The sequence below is a fragment of the Peromyscus eremicus genome, chromosome X (assembly GCF_949786415.1).
Source record: "Peromyscus eremicus chromosome X, PerEre_H2_v1, whole genome shotgun sequence".
In the NCBI taxonomy this organism is placed as follows: domain Eukaryota; kingdom Metazoa; phylum Chordata; class Mammalia; order Rodentia; family Cricetidae; genus Peromyscus; species Peromyscus eremicus.
Window position 1 is genome coordinate 16,046,453 of NC_081439.1, and position 21,969 is coordinate 16,068,421.

The 21,969-nt window shown below is 45.5% G+C and overlaps 1 protein-coding gene across 2 annotated transcripts in view; it reads right to left on the reverse strand.

Moving 5' to 3' along the window:
* Window positions 1-347: 347 nt before the first annotated feature.
* Window positions 348-21,969, reverse strand: part of Gnl3l (G protein nucleolar 3 like) — a 30,592-nt gene continuing 8,970 nt past the window's right edge. The window contains exons 3-16 of one of the 2 annotated variants that reach the window (XM_059250804.1): window positions 20,026-20,066; window positions 19,332-19,439; window positions 17,891-18,007; window positions 16,543-16,630; window positions 16,106-16,237; window positions 14,995-15,098; window positions 13,056-13,200; window positions 10,136-10,223; window positions 9,536-9,710; window positions 9,302-9,444; window positions 8,913-9,049; window positions 5,931-6,058; window positions 2,750-2,972; window positions 348-506 (exon numbers count right to left, since the gene is read on the reverse strand). In XM_059250804.1, the coding sequence (XP_059106787.1) occupies window positions 424-506; window positions 2,750-2,972; window positions 5,931-6,058; window positions 8,913-9,049; window positions 9,302-9,444; window positions 9,536-9,710; window positions 10,136-10,223; window positions 13,056-13,200; window positions 14,995-15,098; window positions 16,106-16,237; window positions 16,543-16,630; window positions 17,891-18,007; window positions 19,332-19,439; window positions 20,026-20,066 (1,712 nt within the window). In that variant the 3' untranslated portion in view covers window positions 348-423. The remainder of the gene's footprint in view (window positions 507-2,749; window positions 2,973-5,930; window positions 6,059-8,912; window positions 9,050-9,301; window positions 9,445-9,535; window positions 9,711-10,135; window positions 10,224-13,055; window positions 13,201-14,994; window positions 15,099-16,105; window positions 16,238-16,542; window positions 16,631-17,890; window positions 18,008-19,331; window positions 19,440-20,025; window positions 20,067-21,969) is intronic. The other variant, XM_059250805.1, reaches the window with a different exon arrangement.

The following is a 21,969-nucleotide window of genomic DNA, read 5'->3' on the forward strand; positions in this document are numbered from 1 at the left end:
TGGGAGTGGTGACAAAAGCGTGTAATCCACTACTTGATTACACGTAGTAATCAGTGGAGGCTGAGTAAGCGAAGTGGGATCCAAAGCAAGACTCTTTCTCCAATGATAATAATAATACAGCTTGGCAATAGAATCTTTGTCTAACATGTGTGACGACCTATTAGGTTCAATCCTTGGCACCACAAAAACAAATAAATAGTCATTTTCCAAGACAGCAAGAATTAAATAGAGGGTACTGGGGTTTGGCAGTTCCAGACCTTTAAGACTCTTAACTGATGAGAATGGAGGGCACTGTGGCAGAAGATACATGGTGTGGGAGGTGTTCTACTATGTAGGTACATCAGGGAGAATCGAAGGACACCTGTATTCTCCCATCCCATAGGAAACAAACAGTGTTTGCAGTATGAGGGGAAGATCAGCTGCTCAGTCTCCAGCAGTGTCGTCGCTGTTGCCAGAGAGGTCGAGGATCGACATCATGGAATCGGACAATTTATTGGCGATTTTATCTGTAGATGGAGAAAAACAGGCAATCTTTGGGGGCTGGCTTGGCCAACAGAAGGCCTGTCACAGCCAGCTTCACTAGCTTGGCCTATCCCAACCTTCCCACAGGCTCAGTTACCCATCTAATCATTCAGCCAAACTGATGGGCCATTCAAACTGTCATTCAACCTCACAGGCAGACCCATTCACTGTGAAGTGATCATCCCAGCATAGCTTCAACTCAGGGGTTCAGACTCACAGGATTTCAAGTATTTTTGTGTCTAAGTACCAAAATAGTAACTCCCTCCTACTGTGTGAACTTAGCACTCCTCCATTACCCTACCCACCCCCAAACGAGCATTCATAGCAAAGGAGCGCCCAGAGTACTGGCTTTGAGCCTGAATGCTTACCACTCACAGCTCTCATCCACCAGACATACATGTTCCTCATGATTCCCAGAGACTTCTCCAGGAAGCCTCTGCTGAATCCCCCTATCTCCAAGCTGGGTTATCTTCAAGCTCCCTTGAAGTGCTTGCTATAAGTGCCCTCAGGGTGATGATTCGACACTGTCAAGTGTCTGTTCTGTCTCCTCTCTACTCCCTAACAAGACTTGGAATTTAAGGGTAATCCATCCCTGGATTCCTAGGACTCTGTAGAGCCAGAAGATGGCTATAAAATATGGCCTAGTTAAAAAGAGGATATGTCACAGAGTCAATCAACCCTACCAACATTTGTATTTTGTTGTTTTGTTTTGTTTTGAAACCGGGTTTCTTTGTGTAACAGCCCTGGCTGTCCTGTAACTTGCTTTGTAGACCAGGCTGGCCTCGAACTCACAGAAACCTGCTTGCCTCTGCCTCCTGAGTGCTGGGATTAAAAACATGTACCACTACCACAATGTGGCTACATTTGTATTTTGTGACCACAGATACTGAAGAGTAAGCATACTTACCTTTATTAATTCACTAAAAAACTGTTTTCTCACTCCTCAGTATCCACAGAGGATAACAAACCCACAGCTTTACTAAAAACAATGTAGTTTCTTCACATAACCTACACACATCCTCCTGCACATTGAGATTTCTTATATCCAATCCAATACAAATACTATGAAATGGCTGCTATACTGTGTTGTTCAAGAAATAGGGACAAGAAACATAGCCTGCACCTATCTTAACTTTAAAATTTTATTAGCCAGGCATAGTGGCACACGCCTTTAATCCTAGCACTTGGAGACAGAGGCAGGCGGATCTCTGAGTTCAAGGCCAACTTGGTCTACATAATGAGTTCCAGGCCAGAGCTACATAATGAGACCCTGTCATGAAAAAAAAAACAACCAAAAAATGATTCTATGCATATGTATATGTGCCTGAGACTATGTATGTGCACCACCTGCATGCTAAGTGCCTAGAGAGGTCAGAAGAGGCATTGGATGCCCTGAAACTGGAGTTACAGACAGTTGTGAGTCATTATGTGGGTGCTGGGAACCAAACCTGGGTCTTCTGCAAGAACAAGTGCTCTTAAGATGGAAAGAGTCATCTTTCTAGCACCTAGAGATGCAGTTGCTTCCAAATGTTTATTTTCACTTGACTGAATCTGTAGGACAGAAGCCACAGATATGGAGGACCAACTATATATATTCTGAAAACCTGAATGAGTCAGCTGCACAAAGGACCACCATTTATACAAAAAGAAGGAATTCCTTTGTGTCTTAATGTGGAAATATTCCAAAGACACAGAATGGAGAAATTATGAAGCAAAAATTGTATGCTCAGTGACAAGCATTGGTATGGAAAAAAAGATACAGAATATAAGACTTCTGAATACATCTGTCTTAAGAAGGGCAAGAAATTAGCTGGGCAGTGGTGGCGTACACCTTTAATCCCAACACTCGAGAGGCAGAGGCAGACAGATCGCTATGAGTTCAAAGCCAGCCTGGTCTACACAGGACAGCCAGGGCTACACAGTGAAACCCTATCTCAAGAAAAAAAGAGGGGGAAGGGCAAGAAATTAACCAGCTGCCTATGGTGGGAAGCCTTAAGAGATTTGACTTTGTATCCTCTGGGATTCCAAATGCATTTCCTACCGATACAGTACAAATGAAAATACACATTCTGCCCAGCATGGTGGCACATGCCTTTAATCCCACTTGCCAGTCCATGAGCTTCCTAACCCCATCCCTCCAGGCTTTCTAAGATGCTTATTCAAGAAGACCCAAACTCTGCCCCGAGTCATGCATTTTCAGAGCATAGGAATGGCCAGGTAGCCCTACCTGAACGCTTCTGCAATTTTTTCTTATTCTTCAAGGCAGATGCCAGAGCCTGGCCTTGTTGAAGTGGGTCTGTCTCCAGGATCCTCTGCAACATCGGGCGGCGGTCCACTGAACTGACTTCCACTATACGATTGTTTTGGGGGCAATGGTGGTCCACATTGCGTTTAGGCCACCCCATCTGTTGACGGTTTGGTTTGGTACAATACCCAGTGAGGTTTCCAATCTGGGGAGAAAAAGAATAATGATGGGGTCTTGATCTCCAAACACTCCCACAGAGAAACTAAGGATAGGCTTGAGTAAGAAGGAGTCTGGAGCCAGTAATGGCTCCACCATATCCTAACTGGTGCTTAGTTAGCCTGTGAGACTCAATTTGTTCATGTGTCAAACAGCAGTGAACACTGGATAGCTTGCAAGGCTTTTTACAAGAATAATTTGAAAAGGAAAAGGAAGCAGTAATAGCTTACACCTGTAATCTAGCAGTCAAGAGGCTGAGGCAAGATTGCCATAAGCGTAAGGTCAGTCTGGACTACATGGTTTAGTTCTAGGTTAGTTTGGGCTACAGAGTAAGACTGTCTCAAAAAAAAAAAAAAACCCAAAAAGAAAGAGTCATTCCTTTAATAACAATTCATATTATGATCCTTTGTTGAAATAACGCAAGGACTTACTCAGCTAGTATTCTTTTCTAAGACAGGGTTTCTTTGTGTAACAGCCCTGGCTGTCCTGGAACTAGCTCTGTAGACCAGGCTGGCCTGGCCTCAGCCTCCCAAGTGTTGAGATTAAAGGTGTGCACCACCATGACCCAGCTACAGCTAGTATTTTTAACACCCACTTCATGCCCGACTATGGGGGACAATCCTGGGAACAAAGAAATAAGTCAGATTTAGTTCTACCTTCAGTAAGTAACCAAGCTAAACCTAACTCAGAGCATGTTGTCTACCTATGGGGTACTACAAAGGGTATCTGTGTGGCAGGTACATGTGAGTAGTAAAAGCAAATATTAACAAAGCATTTACTATGTATCGCATACCAATCTAACATACAAATACGCACATACCTAAGGAAATATGTATTCACATAAACATGGGTCAAGCAACGATGGGCCACATATGTGACGGTGGCCTGCCACAAACATCTTAGTTTATGTAAGTACACTCTAGGATATTTCCACAATGAAGATCCTATCAAGGTAGGCATGGTAGCATACTTATAGTCTCAGCACTCAGGAGGTAGAGGCAGGGAGAACAGGAGTTCAAAGCCAGTCTCAGTGACACTGAGTTTTGAAGGTAGCTAGGCTCCATAAGACTGTCTCAAAAATCCTAAAACACTGTACTTCTTAGAACATAGCCTTGTTGTTAAGCAGCACTATGTGACTATATTAACTCCTTTTGTATGTATTACTAATTTAATTCCTGTTAAGAATGCACCTGAGGTCGGGCGGGCGGCGGTGGCGCACACCTTTAATCTCAGCACTTGGGAGGCAGAGCCAGGCGAATCTCTGTGAGTTCAAGGCCAGCCTGGTCTACAGAGCGAGATCTAAGACAGGAACCAAAACTACACAGAGAAACCCTGTCTGGGGGGATGCACCTGAAGTCACAGAGCTAGCAAGTAAGCAGTGGGGTAAATTAAGACCCCAATAGCCTGGCTCTATAGCTTGTGAGTATAACTACCCACTGCCCTATAGTAAAGGTAAGATGGGGTGGTTTGAGCCAAGCTACTAAGGTTAGTGACAGAGATAGCATTCACTACACAGGATGCCCATACAGTACTTCTTGGGAGTTGTGTAACAAGGTGGCCTGCTGAGGGCCCGGGGTTGAGTCTGGAATTTGTAGTACAAAAATGGGGGACTACTGTCAGTTTCTAAGAAATACACTATGTCCAGGGACTTATGGCTCAGTGAAAAGTATCATTTGAAAAGGTAGCCTTAAACAGACAAGTTTATAGATTTTTTTTTCTTTAGGCAACAGGAATCTTCTAGAACTATGTGAAGATGGGAAGAGTGTGACTCCTGCCATTGTACAAGTTCAGACCTTACCTTCTACTATGTATTGACTAAAGGTGAGTTTCCTCCCTGGCCAACCTGAGCCCGTTTCTTTCTGAATGACTATTCTCATTAGCATGGCAACAAGACATTTTCGTTAATAAATCTTTCTAGGTATTATATCACCATGAAAAATAAAGGACAGCTCTTGAAGTAATCATGTGACACAATCTCTAAACCAATTTTAAGTGAGATAATCCCGGAACAATAGGAAAAGCATCCTCTATTTTAACTAGTTACTTGGGGCTGGATGTGGCTCAGTGGTAAAGGGCTTGCCCAGCACTTATGCCACTGCCCAGAGAACTCAGCCTTCAAGATGCAGCTTAAAGGTTCCCTGAGCACCTAACTAGTATATAGTTTAGGGCCCTTAGATACGGGCTGTTCTCTTATTATCACCCACCCCTAATCACTCCTCCTACGTGTCTGAGATGAAAACTCTGGAGGAACAGAGACAGCGTGACTGAAAAAAAAGATGGTGGGAAAACATTCAGTCATACGATGCCATGAAGATCTTGTATAGCAAGCCATGGAGAAGTGTTTAGGTAGGGAAAGTGACAGGGTCAGACTAGGTTATTAGGAACCACAGAATAGCCAGGCATGATGGTGCATGCCTGTAATCTCAGCACTGGGCAGTTGGAAGGCAAGAGGATCGGGTGTTCAAAGCCAGCCTTGGCTACATGAGACCCTGTCTCAAACAGCAACAAAAGAAATCATGAAGCATATATCCAAGTAAGTTGAGGACTAGAAGCATACTCCAGGATTACAGGAATCACAGAGATGAGAAATTTTGACCATGTCTCAAGAAATATGGTAAGGAATAGCTACGGGATTTGGTGATTAAAAGTGTATGAGATCCTGGATACTAGTCAGGGAAGGAGAATCATCTGCTAACTGAGTAACTGGGTGGCCAAGATGGTGACACCTGTTCTATGGACTGGAGCCAGGACTGCAAAAGCTGCTTGAAAGAGCTCCTCAGACATGTCATTGTCTGGCAAAGAACACACCAGGTCAAGCATGCACAAGTCCATAGGAAGTGTGCGAGCAACTCAGACCTCACTACCCCAGGAGCCATATATGGAAGGAACTGACTGCTTCCCAGAACCCTGTGCAGGAGACAACTGTCATGAGGATGTGGAGAGGTACCTTATATACGGTGGTTTTATTTTCAATGGCATCTGCTATTTTCACCAGCGGAGAATGGAGCCACTTGACCTCCATTTCTTGTGGGTCCATGTCACCCAAAAGCTCATCGGATTCTCCCACGGCCAAGCCTTAAACACAAACACCATTGTTAGGATCCTGGCTCCCCCTTTGCTGCCAGCCCTCTGATCAGGCCTCAGCAAAAAGGGCATGAGGGGAGTGGGGGTGAGTGAGGCTGTTTCTGCTGAGAGGATACATAACAAAGATTTAAAAGCATGAATACTAATCCAGGTGGTGCATACCTGTAATCCCAGCACTTGGGAGGGTAAAACAGGAGGATCATGAGTTCAAGGCCAGCCTGGGCTGTATGTCGAGACCCTGTCTCAAAATAAAAACAAACCAAAGGCATGGATATTATAGGACAATCGCCTGCTGGGAGTTATCCTTGTGGTTTCAGCTTGCTCATGTGAGAAAAGGGAATTCCACAACTCTTACTCATAGGATAAGGTAAAACCCAGCAGAGGACACCTACGGTACTCTGGCTCAAATGTGATGAAGGGAACCATGAGGATTCCCTTCCTAGGACCAGGCCTCTCTTCTCCTCCCTCCTGCCCCTTGCCTAGAACTGGCCTCCACCGCAACCCTGAGACACGCCTATTGCTTTGTGCCACATTACCCTCATATTTACATCTATCAACTTCATCCCACCACCTCACTGAACGTCCTAATTCCTATTCACTCTTCAAGATCCAACACTAGGACCAACTCCTCCAAATGCTTTTTACCCCTATCCTCTTCCCCATGCTCATCTCAACTCCCTTTAGTGACGACACTCCTCTTGTCCTTACAAATCCAGCCAGGGTCAAGCATCACCATTAGAACATGAGTTCAAATCTCTCTCAACTGCCCACTTGACAGAATCAGAAATTAAATTCAACAAGAAGGCTGACTTGCCTGAAGCCACACATGGAATAAACTAGAAATCAGGCAAGTCTTCTCATCTTCTTTTATAATCCAGGACTTTAGAGGACCCAGAGAAGAAAATGACTGGCCTTCAAGAAAAACAGAAACAAGACTTTGGGCTAAGCAGAGCTTTCTCAGCTGTTCCCAAGTGTATGACCAGAGAGCCATGGGCAGAGCAGAGAATGAAGTAGGAACCACAAGCCAAGGCTACAAATAGTATCTAAGAGCAGAAGCCTACTCACCAGTTTTAGCAAGTCCTACCTCCATATACCCCAGAGAGCATCTACAGAGCATAGATTTACTATATGCCAGGCTCTATTCCTCTATATCTTTTACTCCTTTTGGGGTGCTGAGAGTCAAACCAGGGCCTTGTGAATGCTATGCATGAGCTGTACCGCTGACCTATACCCTGGTCCTCTTTTACAAATTAAGTAAATCTCCACGATACCCTTATGGAGTGGGGCTACTGTTCTTACTTTACAAAAGGTATCACTGAGACAGGGTGAAGTGAACAGACTTGTTCAGTATCATACAGCTAGTGAGAAACAAAACTTAGATTTACTTAATTGCAGGCAGCTCATACTTATAACCACTTCACCACTCTGAGGGACTTCAGGCAATAGAACAGAGAGCTGGTGCCAAGGCCAGTACTGCCTACCACTGTCTATGTGCCCTTTAGCAAATAAGACTCTTTGTGACACAGGGTCTCACTATGGAGCTCTGGCTGGCTTGGAACTCATAGAGATCACCTGCTTCTGCCTCTCAGGTAGTGGGATTAAAGGCATGTTCCACCACACCTAGTAAATATAATCTTTCATTCACTCAGCTATATCTCACTAGCCAATGGTGATAAGAAAATCTAAGAATGCTGAGAAGATCCTAGGGCAGCCAGGTATGGTGGCATATACCAATACTCAAGAACCCGATGGGACAGAATTCCCTAAAGTTCAAAGGCAGCCTAGGCTGTAAGCACCAGGTCAATCAAGGCTACATAGTAAAATACTGTCTAAGAAAGCCTAGAGCACCTGTGGGTGTAGCTCAGTGGTAGAGTGCCTGTCTAGCCTGCACAAGGCCCTGGGTTTAATCCTCAACATCACTTTTTTTTAAGCCTAAGGCAATAGGAAGGAGGAGAATAGGGAGGACCATTTGGTCATTTGATTTGGCTGGGATTACAGACCCATGCAAACATACACACCAAAGAAGGACTTTATGAGCCTTTAATCCAGCACTCAGGAGGTAGAGATAGTCAGATCACTGAGTTCATGGCCAGCCTAGTCTACATAATGAGTTATAGTCAGCCAAGGGCTACATAGTGAGACCTGTCTCAAAAACACACCCCTCCCACAGCTTTTTAAAGGGATCTTGATCTTGATATCTCTCTCTCTCTCTCTCTCTCTCTCTCTCTCTCTCTCTCTCTCTTTCTTTTTTGGTTTTTTGAGACAGGGTTTCTTTGTGTAGTTTTGGTGCCTGTGCTGGATCTCACTCTGTAGACCAGGCTGGCCCTGAACTCACAGAGATCTGCCTGGCTCTGCCTCCCGAGTGCTGGGATTAAAGATGTATGCCACCACAGCCCAGTTTAAAGGGATATTTCAACCTAAAAGAAAGAAATGGAGTCTCATGCGACGGCAGTGGTACACGCCTTTAATCGCAGCACTCTTTTGGGAGGCGGAACCAGGTGGATCTCTGTGAGTTCAAAGCCAGCCTGGTCTACAGAGTGAGTTCCAGGACAGGCACCCAAACTACACAGAGAAACCCTGTCTCGGAAAAAAAAGAAAAGAAAAGAAATGGAGTCTCACTTCCAAAGAACCTAAAGGGGTACCAGTTAGTCAGCCAATCTACCAAATGTTTACCACCACCCCTACCCTCATAGCCCAAACTAGAATTTTCTACCTTGCAGGACAGTGAATAAAATTTAACACCAAGCCCAAGTAGCCCCAGGGAAGGAGAGATGAAATGTGTGATCTGACATGGGGTCTGGGGTCTAGTAGAACAAAACTAGTCACCCCACCCATCCACACTTACATTCCATGGTGTCTTCATTGGCCTGCTCAGTATCTTCGATATCAAAGACCTCAGTCATCTCCTTAACAATCTCGGCACTGAGATGGGTGGGCAGAGTGTGAGTAGGTGGTGGTGGGATATAGAAGCTGATCTTCCCACTATATTGGGAGAGAAGGGGGGGGTCAGTGGTGATGTTGCTGAGAACAAATAACCTACCAAAGAGGACATAGGATGAGAAATCCACGCAATGGCTTTCCGAACAATGTGTTGAACTGCTCCATAACCACTAGGCACAGAGTACCAAGAAAGGCATGACCAGTTCTTCAGCTGTCCCCTACCTTGGGACCCAGGAGGTCAGGCTGTCCCACTGGCATCAGTGAACGCCACCTCTTACTCTACCCCTTCCTCACCTCACCCAGTCAGCCAGGACAGCTTTGGCAGCCTGCTCTTGACTATATACACCTCCCTTCTTCTTCTTTCCCAAGCGGTGGGCCACTGCAGTCAAAAAGTGCTCAGTAGTCTGGAATCCAGAGACACCATAGTAGTTGGAAATCTAGCAAAATTGAAAGAGAAAAGTCATGAGAACAAGCGAAGGACCTTTGAAGTAGTGGGATAGGGCATCCACTGAGGACCCTGCTCCAAACCTCCTCCAGGTTGCAGCGCTGAAGGATGGTCTCCACCGGGGTCACAGGGTCTGCCAGCTTCTGCACATGGACGCAATTACGCAGGATAGTGCCCACCTCTGAATTGGGTCCTGGGACAATGCCTGGAGCATCTAGCAGCCTGATGAACTTGTCTAAGTAGACCTCCTGCATGAATCTGGAGAGAGAAAAACAAGGCCCAGCTGTACCCGAGAGCTAGTCACAAATGTTGGGCCTGGAGAGGTTGGAGAGAGTTAAAAGAAGAGAGGGAAGGTATAATTCAGATGAAGTGGAGAAATGTAGGACCAGGGAGATCTGAGGTGCTATAGAGCCAGTCTATTTCACTGGGGACTTAGGATCTCAGGCAAGTTTCTGACTCTCTGGGTCTCAGTTGCTTCAATATTTGCAGTTGTTATAAAAGACTCAGCAACCAACACCTGGGATAGGCTAGGTAAATGAGGGCTATTAGTAGGATTCCTAAACCCACGGTATGAATCAGAGGATGGTCCACAATTATGAAAGGGGCAGGGGCTGAAGGCACGTGAGCTATGATGGAATGGTAATGTCCAGGATTTGTGAAGCAGGGAAGTGGGCAGATCTTACTTTGTGACACCAGGAACAGCTCCCACACTACACGCACGGCTGCGCTTCAGGCTATTGATCAGACTGCTCTTTCCCACATTGGGAAGGCCTGCAAAGTAGGAACAGAATGCTCAAGGCAGGAAGTGCTCACAGGAATTCAGGCCAGCTTGCTTAAGAAAGGGCCTGGCAGAGGCAGTAACCAGGTCATGGACAAGCCAAAAGTAGAGTCTGGCCTCCTGTCTTCCCACCCTAGACCCTGGGCAAGCCTCTACAGGGTATTTCTAGTTCTCTCCTCCTTTTCTGGCATTCTAGGCATACAGGGCCCTCTCTCTAGATGTGCAGTCTACCTCCCACCACAACCAGCCTGGAGAGGTGCTCCATATAAGACAGGCCTCATAGACATGACCCAACAGAAGGTGGAGTCTAGTGTTGAAACAGACCACCTGTTCTGACATGTAACTCCCCTGGGGAGAAGGGACTACTCTCCAGATGCCCCCTCTCTACACAGCTGTCTTCGCCTGTGGCATCTTTGTAGCTGAGCACCTGTGCACCACTCCAGGCTAGGGCTGTCTTTGTGAGTTTCTCTCTCCCTGCACTCTATATGTACTAAAGTATACCAGTATGTACAACTCTCTCACATGTGTGCCTGGGAAGAGCTGGGTACTTACCTGGAAGTCTATACACCTCTATGTGTACTAAAGTATACCAGTATGTACAACTCTCTCACATGTGTGCCTGGGAAGAGCTGGGTACTTACCTGGTAGTCTATACACCTCTATGTGTACTAAAGTATACCAGTATGTACAACTCTCTCACATGTGTGCCTGGGAAGAGCTGGGAACTTACCTGGAAGTCTATACACCTCTATGTGTACTAAAAAGTATACCAGTATGTACAACTCTCTCACATGTGTGCCTGGGAAGAGCTGGGAACTTACCTGGAAGTCTATATACCTCTATGTGTCTCTTGGTCACTTTTTCATTTCAAATGTGACTGCTTTTCCCTTTTTTTTTTCTTTTTTGGTTTTTCTCCGTGTAGTTTTGGTTCCTGTCCTAGAGCTCACTCTGTAGACCAGACTGGCCTTGAACTCAGATATCTGCCTGCCTCAGCCTCTGGAGTGCTGGGATTAAAGGCGTGCGCCACCACTGCCCAGCTGCTTTTCCCTTTCATTGGACCTCTCACTGAACTGCTCTCACAGCTCTTTGTCTATGCATCTAAAAAGCTCTTTCTCATTCTGGACACTATCTTTTCTGATTCTCTCCACCCCACCAATTCCATGTCTGATCACATGGTTACTATGCTCCTTCTCTCTGGAGTTTGTCTACAGAAACGTGCCCATCCATCTGTGTTTCATTATGGCCTTGTTTTTCTAACTGTCTTTAATTCTCTCTATACAAACATTTCTGTCTCATTACAGACATGTCCGGTTGTTTCCCCATGATTCTAGGTTGCATCAGACGGTTACAGTGTATCTGGGCACATGTCGTGTCCCTGGGGCTTATTTGCTCTGGGGAAACAGAGACAATAGTGTGAGTGTGGAAAAACTTGGTCTGGACATTTTGCCTCAGTCTGTGCCTGTAGACGTATCCCTTCCAGGCCTGTACATGACTCCATGCACAGGGATTTACATGTTCTTGAAGATCTGTATGTGTGTGGGGGCCTATGTTGTATGTTCCTTTGTGTCATAACTATCTCTTTCAAACTGGCATTATTCCCGTAATGTTTATTTGATATGCATATCTACACAAGTACATATCCCCAGTGTCTGTTCTTTTTTTAAATAATTTTTTATTTTATGTGCATTGGTGTTTCGCCTGCATATATATATATGTCTGTGTGAAGGTGTCAGATCCCCTAGAACTGGAGTTACAGACAGTTGTGAGTTGTCATGTGGGTGATGGGAATTGAACCCAGGTCCTCTGGAAGAACAGTCAGTGCTCTTAACCGCTGAGCCATCTCTTCTCCAGCCCCATGCCTGTTCTCCCTTACCATGCCTTCTACAGGTCTCTGTACACACTTTGTTTCCTGTTTTTTTTTGTTTGTTTGTTTGTTTGTTTGTTTGTTTGTTTGTTTTTTTGGTTTTTCAAGACAGGGTTTCTCTGTGTAGCTTTGCGCCTTTCCTGGAACTCACTTGGTAGCCCAGGCTGGCCTCGAACTCACAGAGATCCGCATGCCTCTGCCTCCCGAGTGCTGGGATTAAAGGCATGCGCCACCACCGCCCGCTGTTTCCTGTTATTTTTAACACCGGGGACTGAACCCAGGGTCTCACACATACTAGGGAAGCCTTCCACCACTGGGCAACACTCTCAGCTTCTTCTGCTTTTTTACGAATCAAGGTCTCACTAAGTTACTTAAAGCTGGCCTTGAACTCAAACTTTCCATCTTCCAAAGTCTCTTTATGATTGTCACTTCAATTTGTCTTCTTCATTCCCCATCCACTTTGTAATCTGGCCTCCCTGTTCTTTTGGCGTGCTGTCTTTTCAAGTGTATGGTGTATAACTACACATTTTCTGTCCAGTTCTCTTCAGTACCTCGAGCTGAGACTCTTTCCCTCCCTGATGATCTTTGCCTGCCTCTCAATTGCCCCAATCCCCTTTCACCCCCTTCTACAGTACTGCGGGTTTCAGAAAGACCCACACTTAAGCCTCCACTCCGCCTTATTTCCTTTTGTGGGTCTCACTGTTCTCATCTGTAAGAGGTGGGTGGACCACACTTTCCCCCCATAGCTCTGACAGACTGTAGTGTTTTCGCATCTTATTTGGTTCTAACGGTGGTGAATCTGAATATGCCTTCCCATGCCCACTAGCCAAACTGCACATTGCAAAGCCACTCCTGAACCCCCTCTTCTCTTCCCCAAAGAAACAACACAAAATTCCAAACCCTGTCCCTCCTTCCTTGCCCAAGGAAGGAGTGTGCCCCATGCTAATTTGCGCAGCCTTACCTACAACGCCCACACGAATGTGGGTACGCACTTCCCCCAGGCGGCAATAGTTCCCCAGGACCCTCATGAGGTTTTCAGCTCCAAAACAGGCTTTGCTTTTCAACAGCGACTCAGAAGCCTGGTCCACTGGAACTTTACACCGAGTCTGAAAATGAGGTATATTACAAAATGGGCATCAGGTGGGAGACAGACTCTACGCTCACATTGCCAACTTGCAGTGGAATATTCAGAACCACCCTGGGATCACGAATCTCATAGGCTTCTCACAGCAACTACATCCAGCTCTTCCTTGCTTCTAGTTGGTGTGTCTATGTTTTTTGAGACAGGGTTTCTCTGTGTAGCCTTGGCTGTCCTGGAACTTGCTCTATAGATCAGGCTGGCCTAGGACTCAGAGAGATCCATCTGCCTCTGCCTCCCAAGTGCTGGGATTAAGTTGTTGTGTCTTTATTTCTCCAATTTTCTCTGTTCCTTCTCCTGCCTCAACATACATGACTTTTGCCTCCCATAGCAGAAACATGAAGACATGAGGGAAGCTAGGTTTCATTTCTAGCTCTCTCATTCACAGGACTATGAGGAAAGGCCTATTTCCCTTTCCGGGGCTTTGTGTCTCATACGCACAAAAGGAAAGCCTGCCTCTCCGCCTGTGCCGAGAGGGTGCCTGGCCCAAAGCTGATCTTCCCTTGACCTCTCACACAGGACAAGACCATCCCAACCTCCCTACTTTTATTGTTGATGTGGGGGGGTGGAGCCACAAAATTATGTTAGACATACTATGTTGGCAAGAGTGTAGGGAAAGAGGCCCTCTTCACACATCCATCTACCCAAGTGGGAAGAGGATTACTTGGCATAGCTATTATAAATAATCATTTGTCAGTGTCTAAGAAAATATCAAAAGCATAAGGCCTATGTATGACCCAGCCACACCATTGCCCAGTACTTAGCTTACACCAACACTTGTCTACATGCCAAGGAGATACATACATGCAAATAGATTAACATAAACACTGCTTAAATAAAAAAAAAAACTGGAAAATAGGAGCTCAGTGGTAGAATGTCTGTCTACACAGGCAAGATGTTCTATGTTCCATTCTTAGCACTGTAAAAAGAGTGCAAAACTGAAAACCTTGTCCCCCAATAACCACTTTACCTCCCCCAAAACAACCAACATTACTGTAATACTTCAGTATTTTATAAGTATTCTATACTGATATCAATTGGAAGTATTTTGCCGTGTTTGGGTTTCTTTTAAAAGATTTATTTACTTAAAATTTATTTAGTTACTAAAGTCGTGGTGATGGCGCACGCCTTTAATCCCAGCACTCAGGGTGCAAAGGCAGGAGGAGCTCTGAGTTTGAGACCAGCATGGTCTACAGAGAGTTCCAGAACAGCCAGGGCTACACAGAAAAACCCTGCCTTGAAAAGAAAAGAAAAGAAAAGAAAACAAAACAGATTTATTTATTTGTATGTGTATGAGTGTTTTGCCTGTATGTATGTCTGTGCACCACATGCATGCCTATTATCTGGAGAGGTCAGAAGAGAGTGTCAGATCCCCTGGAACTGGAGTTACAGATGGTTGTGAGTTGCCATTTAGGTGCTGGGTACTGAACCTGGGTCCTCTAGAAACAAGTGCTCTTAACCACTGAGCCATCATCTCTCCAGCCTATGTCTTGTTTTAAAGAAGAGAAAAGTGAATAGTTTTTTGAAGAGTTAACAAGTAGTTAACTCTATTTCCCAGATCTCCTATAGACAGTATACATTACTGTTTCCTCACAGCCAGAAAAAAGCATGCTTTTGAAGAGCAGTAATATAGGAAGAAGTAAAGTAAAATAAAAATTAACAAGTCACCCACTAGAGGAATCACTTCAAAGTTGAAAGCCCAATCCAAATCATAACACCTGCAACCTTGGCCCCCGACCACAATGAAAGAGGCCAAGCTTACCAAGTTTTTGACCTGATGCTGGGTGCTGGCTTTGAAAGCCACGGTTGGCAGCTCATTCTGAAGGTACTCCAGCCATTTTTCCACAATCTCCTTGGGAACCAGGTCTGGGAAAAACAGAAACAGATAGGTCTTGTAAGAACATTATTTCCATGGCTTCCCCCAAGCCACACATCCTTGTCTAGGCCTACCTCCTACTAACAGATCTCCTCTCTTGCCCTAACTGTCCCTGCCTAGTCCCCAGGATGGAGTTACAAAGGACAATTTGATCCGCAGGACAAGTTGGCCCTCCCTGAGAAGGCTTACTCTCTTGAAGAAAATATGTAAAGAAGCAGTTTGTCCCAGACATCCCCCTTCCATTGCAAAGTGCCCAAATATCTTATTCCCATTCCCTTTCCTAATCATTCCAGGCTGGGCTGTCAAGAATGATTATGATTTGTGAAGTGCTGGTGATAAACCAAGCTCTTCATTAATTCTCACAACAAAGCTGTGGGACTGAGATGGTCATGTCCTGTTTACTACTAGAGAAATAGAAGTCCTCACGAGTGACATGAGCTATCAGCTATCACGAAGAAAACAGCAAAAGTAGGATAAGACTAACACCTCAGTGAGTCCCAAGCCCTGTGCTCTCTTGTCCCAATCTTTGAGTTCCAGTTTGTGGGGACAGGGCTCTAAGAATGACCAGCCACAGAACTTGCTCAAAATTGCAAGGAAAGGGAGCTGAGAGGCAAACAGGCTCAGATTCTACCCCCAATCCGTGCTACATTCTGTATGTGTCTGTGTGGATACCAGACAATATTTCTGCCTTTGGAAATCTGAACAAGATTTCCTCTGAATGGCTATTCTTTTTTTTTTTTTTTTTTTTTTCCGAGACAGGGTTTCTCTGTGTAGCTTTACGCCTTTCCTGGAACTCACTTGGTAGCCCAGGTTGGCCTCGAACTCACAGAGATCCGCCTGGCTCTGCCTCCCGAGTGCTGGGATTAAAGGCGTGCGCCACCAACGCCCGGCCTGAATGGCTATTCTGAAAGCCACTGAGTTGCTGGGTCTCAGTGCCTAATCTGAGCTAGCCTTAGCTTAACCCTTCCCTGCCTTACCCAATCTTTCCAAAACCTACCAATCTTATTCAAGACCAAGACCAGCTTCTTGTTGCCTTCTGCTCGAAGGACAGTCTCCTCCATCTGGAAACAGCGGCAGCCCAATGGGTCTCTGGCATCCAGGACTTCCAGAATCACATCAGAGTACTCTACTACCTGCAGGACAGAAAATACAAAGGAAGAAGGCTGAGAATGGACTAGGTAGTAGTCTCCATTTCAGTAAGAAAAAAAACAGAAATGAAGACATGAAAATGCACTGAGGTCCCCGCCAAAAGGCTTTAAGAAATGGATACTTGTTATGTAGCTTAAGTCTATACTCCCAACACTTGTGATGATGAGACAAAGGGCCTGCAAGGAGTTCAAGGCTTGGAATACACAGTGCATTCTAGGTTAGCCTAGGCTAAAGAATAAGATCTATCTAAAAACAACACAAAGAAAGAAGAAAAAATGAATCCACCTACCTTACGAAACTCCTTGTAATAGGCCTTCCGTGTAGCCTCATCATCCAACTGAGGAAACATATTTAATTCCTGCAAAACTTCCTCCTAAAGGAGGGGGGGAAAGTATAATAATCTATGGAGAAAAGGGCAAGTAGATGCAAAAAGGGAGGGAAAAGAAAGAAGGGAAGAGAAGGAAGAAGGGAAGAGACACGAGAACCAACAAGGCTTTGGAAGAGCACAGGAAGCTGGAGGACACATGTGAGTCCCAGACCACCTAAAAGTAGCACTGAATGGGCCAACACAAAGGCTCAGCCACTCAGAGTGCTCACTCTGAAGTCTGCTGCTCTGAGTTCAATTCCTGGAACCATGCTGGAAAGACACAATTGACTCCAGAGAGGTGTTCGGTGACCTCCATACACATGCATAGTCATTCTCTCTCTCTCTCTCTCTCTCTCTCTCTCTCTCTCTCTCTCTGTCACACACACACACACACACACACTAATAATAAATAAGGGTTTTTTTTGGGTTTTTTTGTTTTTTTTTTTTGAGACAAGGTTTTCTCTGTGTAGCTTTGCGCCTTTCCTGGATCTCACTCTGTAGCCCAGGCTGGCCTCGAACTCACAGAGATCCGCCTGGCTCTGCCTCCCGAGTGCTGGGATTAAAGGTGTGCGCCACCACCACCGGGCCTAATAAGTTTTTTTTTAAAGTAGCACTGCCAACAAGCAAAAATGCTGGGAAACTAGAAAAGTAGACAGATCCATGGGATCTGTGTGTATTCCTATGTGTGCATGTGCATTTGAGCACCAGCCAAATGTCTGCTTGGTCACAAGAGTGTGGAAAAAACAGGATAAAGGAGGAAGGTATGCAAAAATAATCTATGAGGCACATTGGACCAGGAAACAAAACCTTTACTGGAAATCATCGAGGGCTGTCAGAGCTGCAAGTGCACACTGTGCTTGGGAGACAACAGACGCCAGAAAGGGAAAGAGGACACCCACAAGGGGACATACTCTGCATCTGCTCTCTGTGTCTCAGTCTTCCCTTCATATGCTCCCTCCTGGAGCACTCCCCAGCCATACCTCTCCTGGTCCCCAGCCCGACTGCCACTCCATCTTCAGGCTCAAGCTTGGGAGAGGCATTCTGCACAGATGTGTGGTCACAGGCATGCTGCAAACAGCCCCCTTTTCTCCCTCTTATCTTACCTCTTTTCCAATTGTTTTCCTTCTCTGCACTCATCCCTTTCCTCTACTGACCTTACACTCGTTTTCTCTTTTTCTTGAGACAGGGTTTCACTATACAGCCATTTCTTACAGCAAAACAGCAGTCCACTCCAATCCCACCCAGCAGCGAGAGGTGCTCTCTTACCTTGTGTTCAAACTCCTCCTGACGTTTCAGGACATCCTGGCAATAGCTCTCAATGGTCCTGTGTCTTTGTCTCTCTTGCTCCCGGGCCACCTGCTGCTTCTCCCTCATCTCCTCAACCTAACAAATAAACACGCACTGTGACTGGAACTGAGTAGATCTGCCGTCCACAGGAGAGAAGGAGTGGGGATACAGGAAAAAGACAGATAGGAGAACAGAATATTTGAGAAGAAAAAGACAGAGAAACTAGGGAAGGGGAGTGGCGGAGAAAAATTACAAGGAGAGCTGGGTGTAGTGGCACACAACTGTAAATCCAGCGGCTTGAGAGGCTAAGGCAGGAGAACTGCCATTAGGTCAAGGCCAGCCAGGACCACATACTGGACTCTAGGCCACCAGGCCAGCCAGAGCTACATAGCAAGACCCTGTATCATTCAAGCCAGTCTCAAGAAATACAAAAAAGGACTAGCAAGGTGGCTCCAGGGGTAAAAAGTCTTGCCATGCAAGCCTGACAACATAAGTTCAATTCCTGGAATCTATGGTGGAAGGAGAGAACTGACTCCAAAAGTTGTCCTCTGACCTCTATATATCCACCATGGTGACGAGGGGCTACACTTGCTCCCTCCCACCACCACCTCCACCACAAATAAAAGAAAAAAAGTATAGTAATTAAAATTATTAAGAGCTGAAAAGAATAAAAGAAAGAAAAATAAAAGAGTACCTGGGAAGCAGAGAGAGAAGCACTCTGAACGGAAAACACTCAAGTCCAAAGAAGGACAAGGTCATAGGAAGTACCGAGCAGAAAGGGAGCTGCCACACTGGCACATACTACTACTCAGGGTTTGAGGGGGAAGGATTTCATGAGCCCAAGCATTCAAGACCAGCCTGGGCAACAAGGCAAGACCGTGCCTCAACCAACCAAGAAAACAGGGAACAGGCAGCAAGAGACTGCAAAGGGCTAGTCACAGAGGAAGGAGACATCCAAGAATGGGAGATGACACAGTCAAAATGAGAGAGCTGGGGTTGGGGATTTAGCTCAGTGGTAGAGTGCTTGCCTAGCAAGCGCAAGGCCCTGGGTTCAGTCCTCAGCTCTGGAAAAAAGAGAGAGAGAGAGAGAGAGAGAGAGAGAGAGAGAGAGAGAGAGAGAGAGAGAGAGAGAGAGCGCTTTAAGGAAAGCATGGTCTCAAATGAGATACAGGGGGTGTAGAGGAGAGGCCAGCAGCAGAGGTTTGAGTGGAACACTGGGAACATAAGCCAGACAGCAATGAACTGGGAGGGTAGAACAAGGAGAGCAAATGGAAAACTTAAAAGCAGTATCAATGTAACCTGCCTCACTCCCCCAACCCCCAACCACAAAGAGCATCAAGAAGCTCTGCCCTTCGGCCCCCACACTTATACAGATCACATATTCAAACCAGGTATCACTCCCCAAAGACAAAAGGCTCACCCTTTTCTTCTTTAACTCAGCCTCCCGACTGGCATGATCATTGCCATGAACCAACTGGGGAGCAGATGATGGTCTGGATGTTACTTTCTTCCCATTCTGCCTTGCAGGCTGATTACCAAACAAGAAAAGAAAAAATAAGCATAGTTCATGGATCTATGGAAAACACCTTACAGTCAGAGGAGCAGGGGAATATAGCCTGGATTGGGGGTTCTGCCCAGAAATCTGCTTGCCTAGCTAGGACAAGACCCTTCTCCACTAGCCAGGCAGGGACTGATAGGAAAGTGGTGGGGACAAGGGCAGTCAGGATGGTTTCCCAAGGCCAAAGGGAACCCTTTCCTGACAAATAGGTCTTGGGACCCACGGCACCAAGACCTGAGAACTTGTCAAAAATACAAATTTGGGGGCTGAGGGTGTGAGGCTCATTGGTAGAGCACTTGCCTGGTATGCTCAAGGCCCTGAATTTGATACCAAAATATACAGGGATGGCAATAATCCCTAACAAGTAACCCAAGCACAAAGCAGTCTATAGCTTTTGGAAGGAACTTCATATATGCAGGTGACTGCTGCAGCCCTGAGTGGCAGAAAAAGCCAGATCTGTTCATCCCAATGAGGTACTTTGTCCAGAGTCACCCAATAACTACTGAACCGACCTCCAACAATACACATACGTCACCTGAAGGTACGGCCCACTTACCTTCTTACAGCCTTTGGAACCTTTACCTGGTTTTTTGTTTTCTGCAAAAGAGAGAGAGAGAGAGAGAGAGAGAGAGAGAGAGAGAGAGAGAGAGAGAGAGAAGAGAAGAGAAACAAGAGCTATCAGCCACTTACCCAATGTTTGTTAAGCTTTAATCAGAAGGCCAGACTAACTAGGAAATTTAGAGGCCTTAGAAGCCATGTCTGTCCAGATCACTGGTGAGCTACAGATGGCAAAGTCAGTGCCAAGAGGAAGTAACTAGGTATAACACTTGGAGAATTATTTCCATGCAAACTCCATAAATTACTAATGGAATTCTATTGAGCGACCCAAACATGTATTTGTAGCTACCTCTCCTCACCACTCCCAAGTCCTGCTTAGGACAGCTGTGAAACACACCTCTGAGCATGTCTCTAGGGGTGTTTCCAGAGAGGCTGAAATGTGGGTAGTATCATCCCATGGACTAGAGTCCCAGCCTGAATTCAAGGGGAAAAGGACAGAAGCCAGCATTCTGAGCACCAGCACTCATCTCTCCCTACTTCCTAACCATGGTTGCAATGCGACCAGCTGCCTCCCCTCCATGACTTCCCTGTCATAATGAAATGTAAGCCCTCGAATAATGAGTCAAAATAAACTCTTCATTAAGGACATCAGCAACAACCAAATTGATAGTCTAGAAGACCAAGGGAGGGAGCTTATATGGAATAAAAATCCAAAGAAAATTATAAATGAGGACAAAACTGGAAAATGTAGAAACTAATCTTCAAATAACAGAATTCTTGAAAAAGAAAAGGTACAAATAGAGAAACAAATAATTTTTATTTATTCTTCTCTTATAGAGTATATCCTGATTGCAGTTTCCCCTCCTTCCTCTCCTCCAGTCCTCCCAACCTCCCCTCTCCCCCCAGATCGACTTCTGTTTCCCTTAAGAAAAGGGCAGGCCTCTCAGGGATGTCAACCAAACATGACATATCAAGTTACAATAAGACTAGGTATATCCATCTGGACAGGGGTGGTGGCGCACGCCTTTAATCCCAGCACTCAGGAGGCAGAGGCAGGCGGATCTCTGTGAGTTCAAGGTCAGCCTGGTCTACAGAGCAAGTTCCAGGACAGCCAAGGCTACACAGAGAAATCCTGTCTCAAAAAAATCAAAAAAAGGAAGACTAGGCACATCCAGTAATTTTTTAAAAAAACAATTGATGAAAATTCTTTACCTTGAAGATAGGCTTAAGGTTTCAGATTGGAAAGGTACATGGGGCATCAAGATTAAAATATGGGTGCCTGGTTGGTTTTCTGGTCAAATTGAGACAAGCTGGAGAAAAGGAATCTACAACTGAGAAAATGTCTCCATAAGATCTGGCTGTAGGGCATTTTCTTAATTAGGGATTGATAAGGAGGGCCCAGTCCATTGTGGATGGTGCCATCCCTGTGCTCATGGTCCTGGGTTCTACAAGAAAGCAGGCTGAGCAAGCCATGTGGAACAAGTCAGTAAACAACACTCCTCCATGGCCTCTGCTTCATCTCCTGCCTCCAGGTTCCTGCCCTGCTTGAGTTCCTGTCCTGACTTATTTATTATTCAATGATGACTTCGTGAATGGAACACATAAGCTGAAATAAACCTTTTCCTTCCCATGTTGCTTTTGGTAATGACATTTTATCACAGCAATAGAAACCAAAGACATTGGGTCTGGGGATTTAGTTCCGTAGTGAATTAAATGCTCAGCATACAAAGATCTGGGTTCTAGCTCCAGTAGTGCCAAAAAAGAAAAAGATTAACAACAAAAAACTTTCATCCTAGCATATCCTGATAAAATTTGTGAACTCCATGGATAAAGAGAAAAGTTTTAGGCTGGGCATAGTGGTGGCACACGCCAAGTACTCAGGAGACAGAGGCAGGCAGATCTCTGAGTTTGAGGCCAGCCTGGTCTACATAGCAAGTTCCAG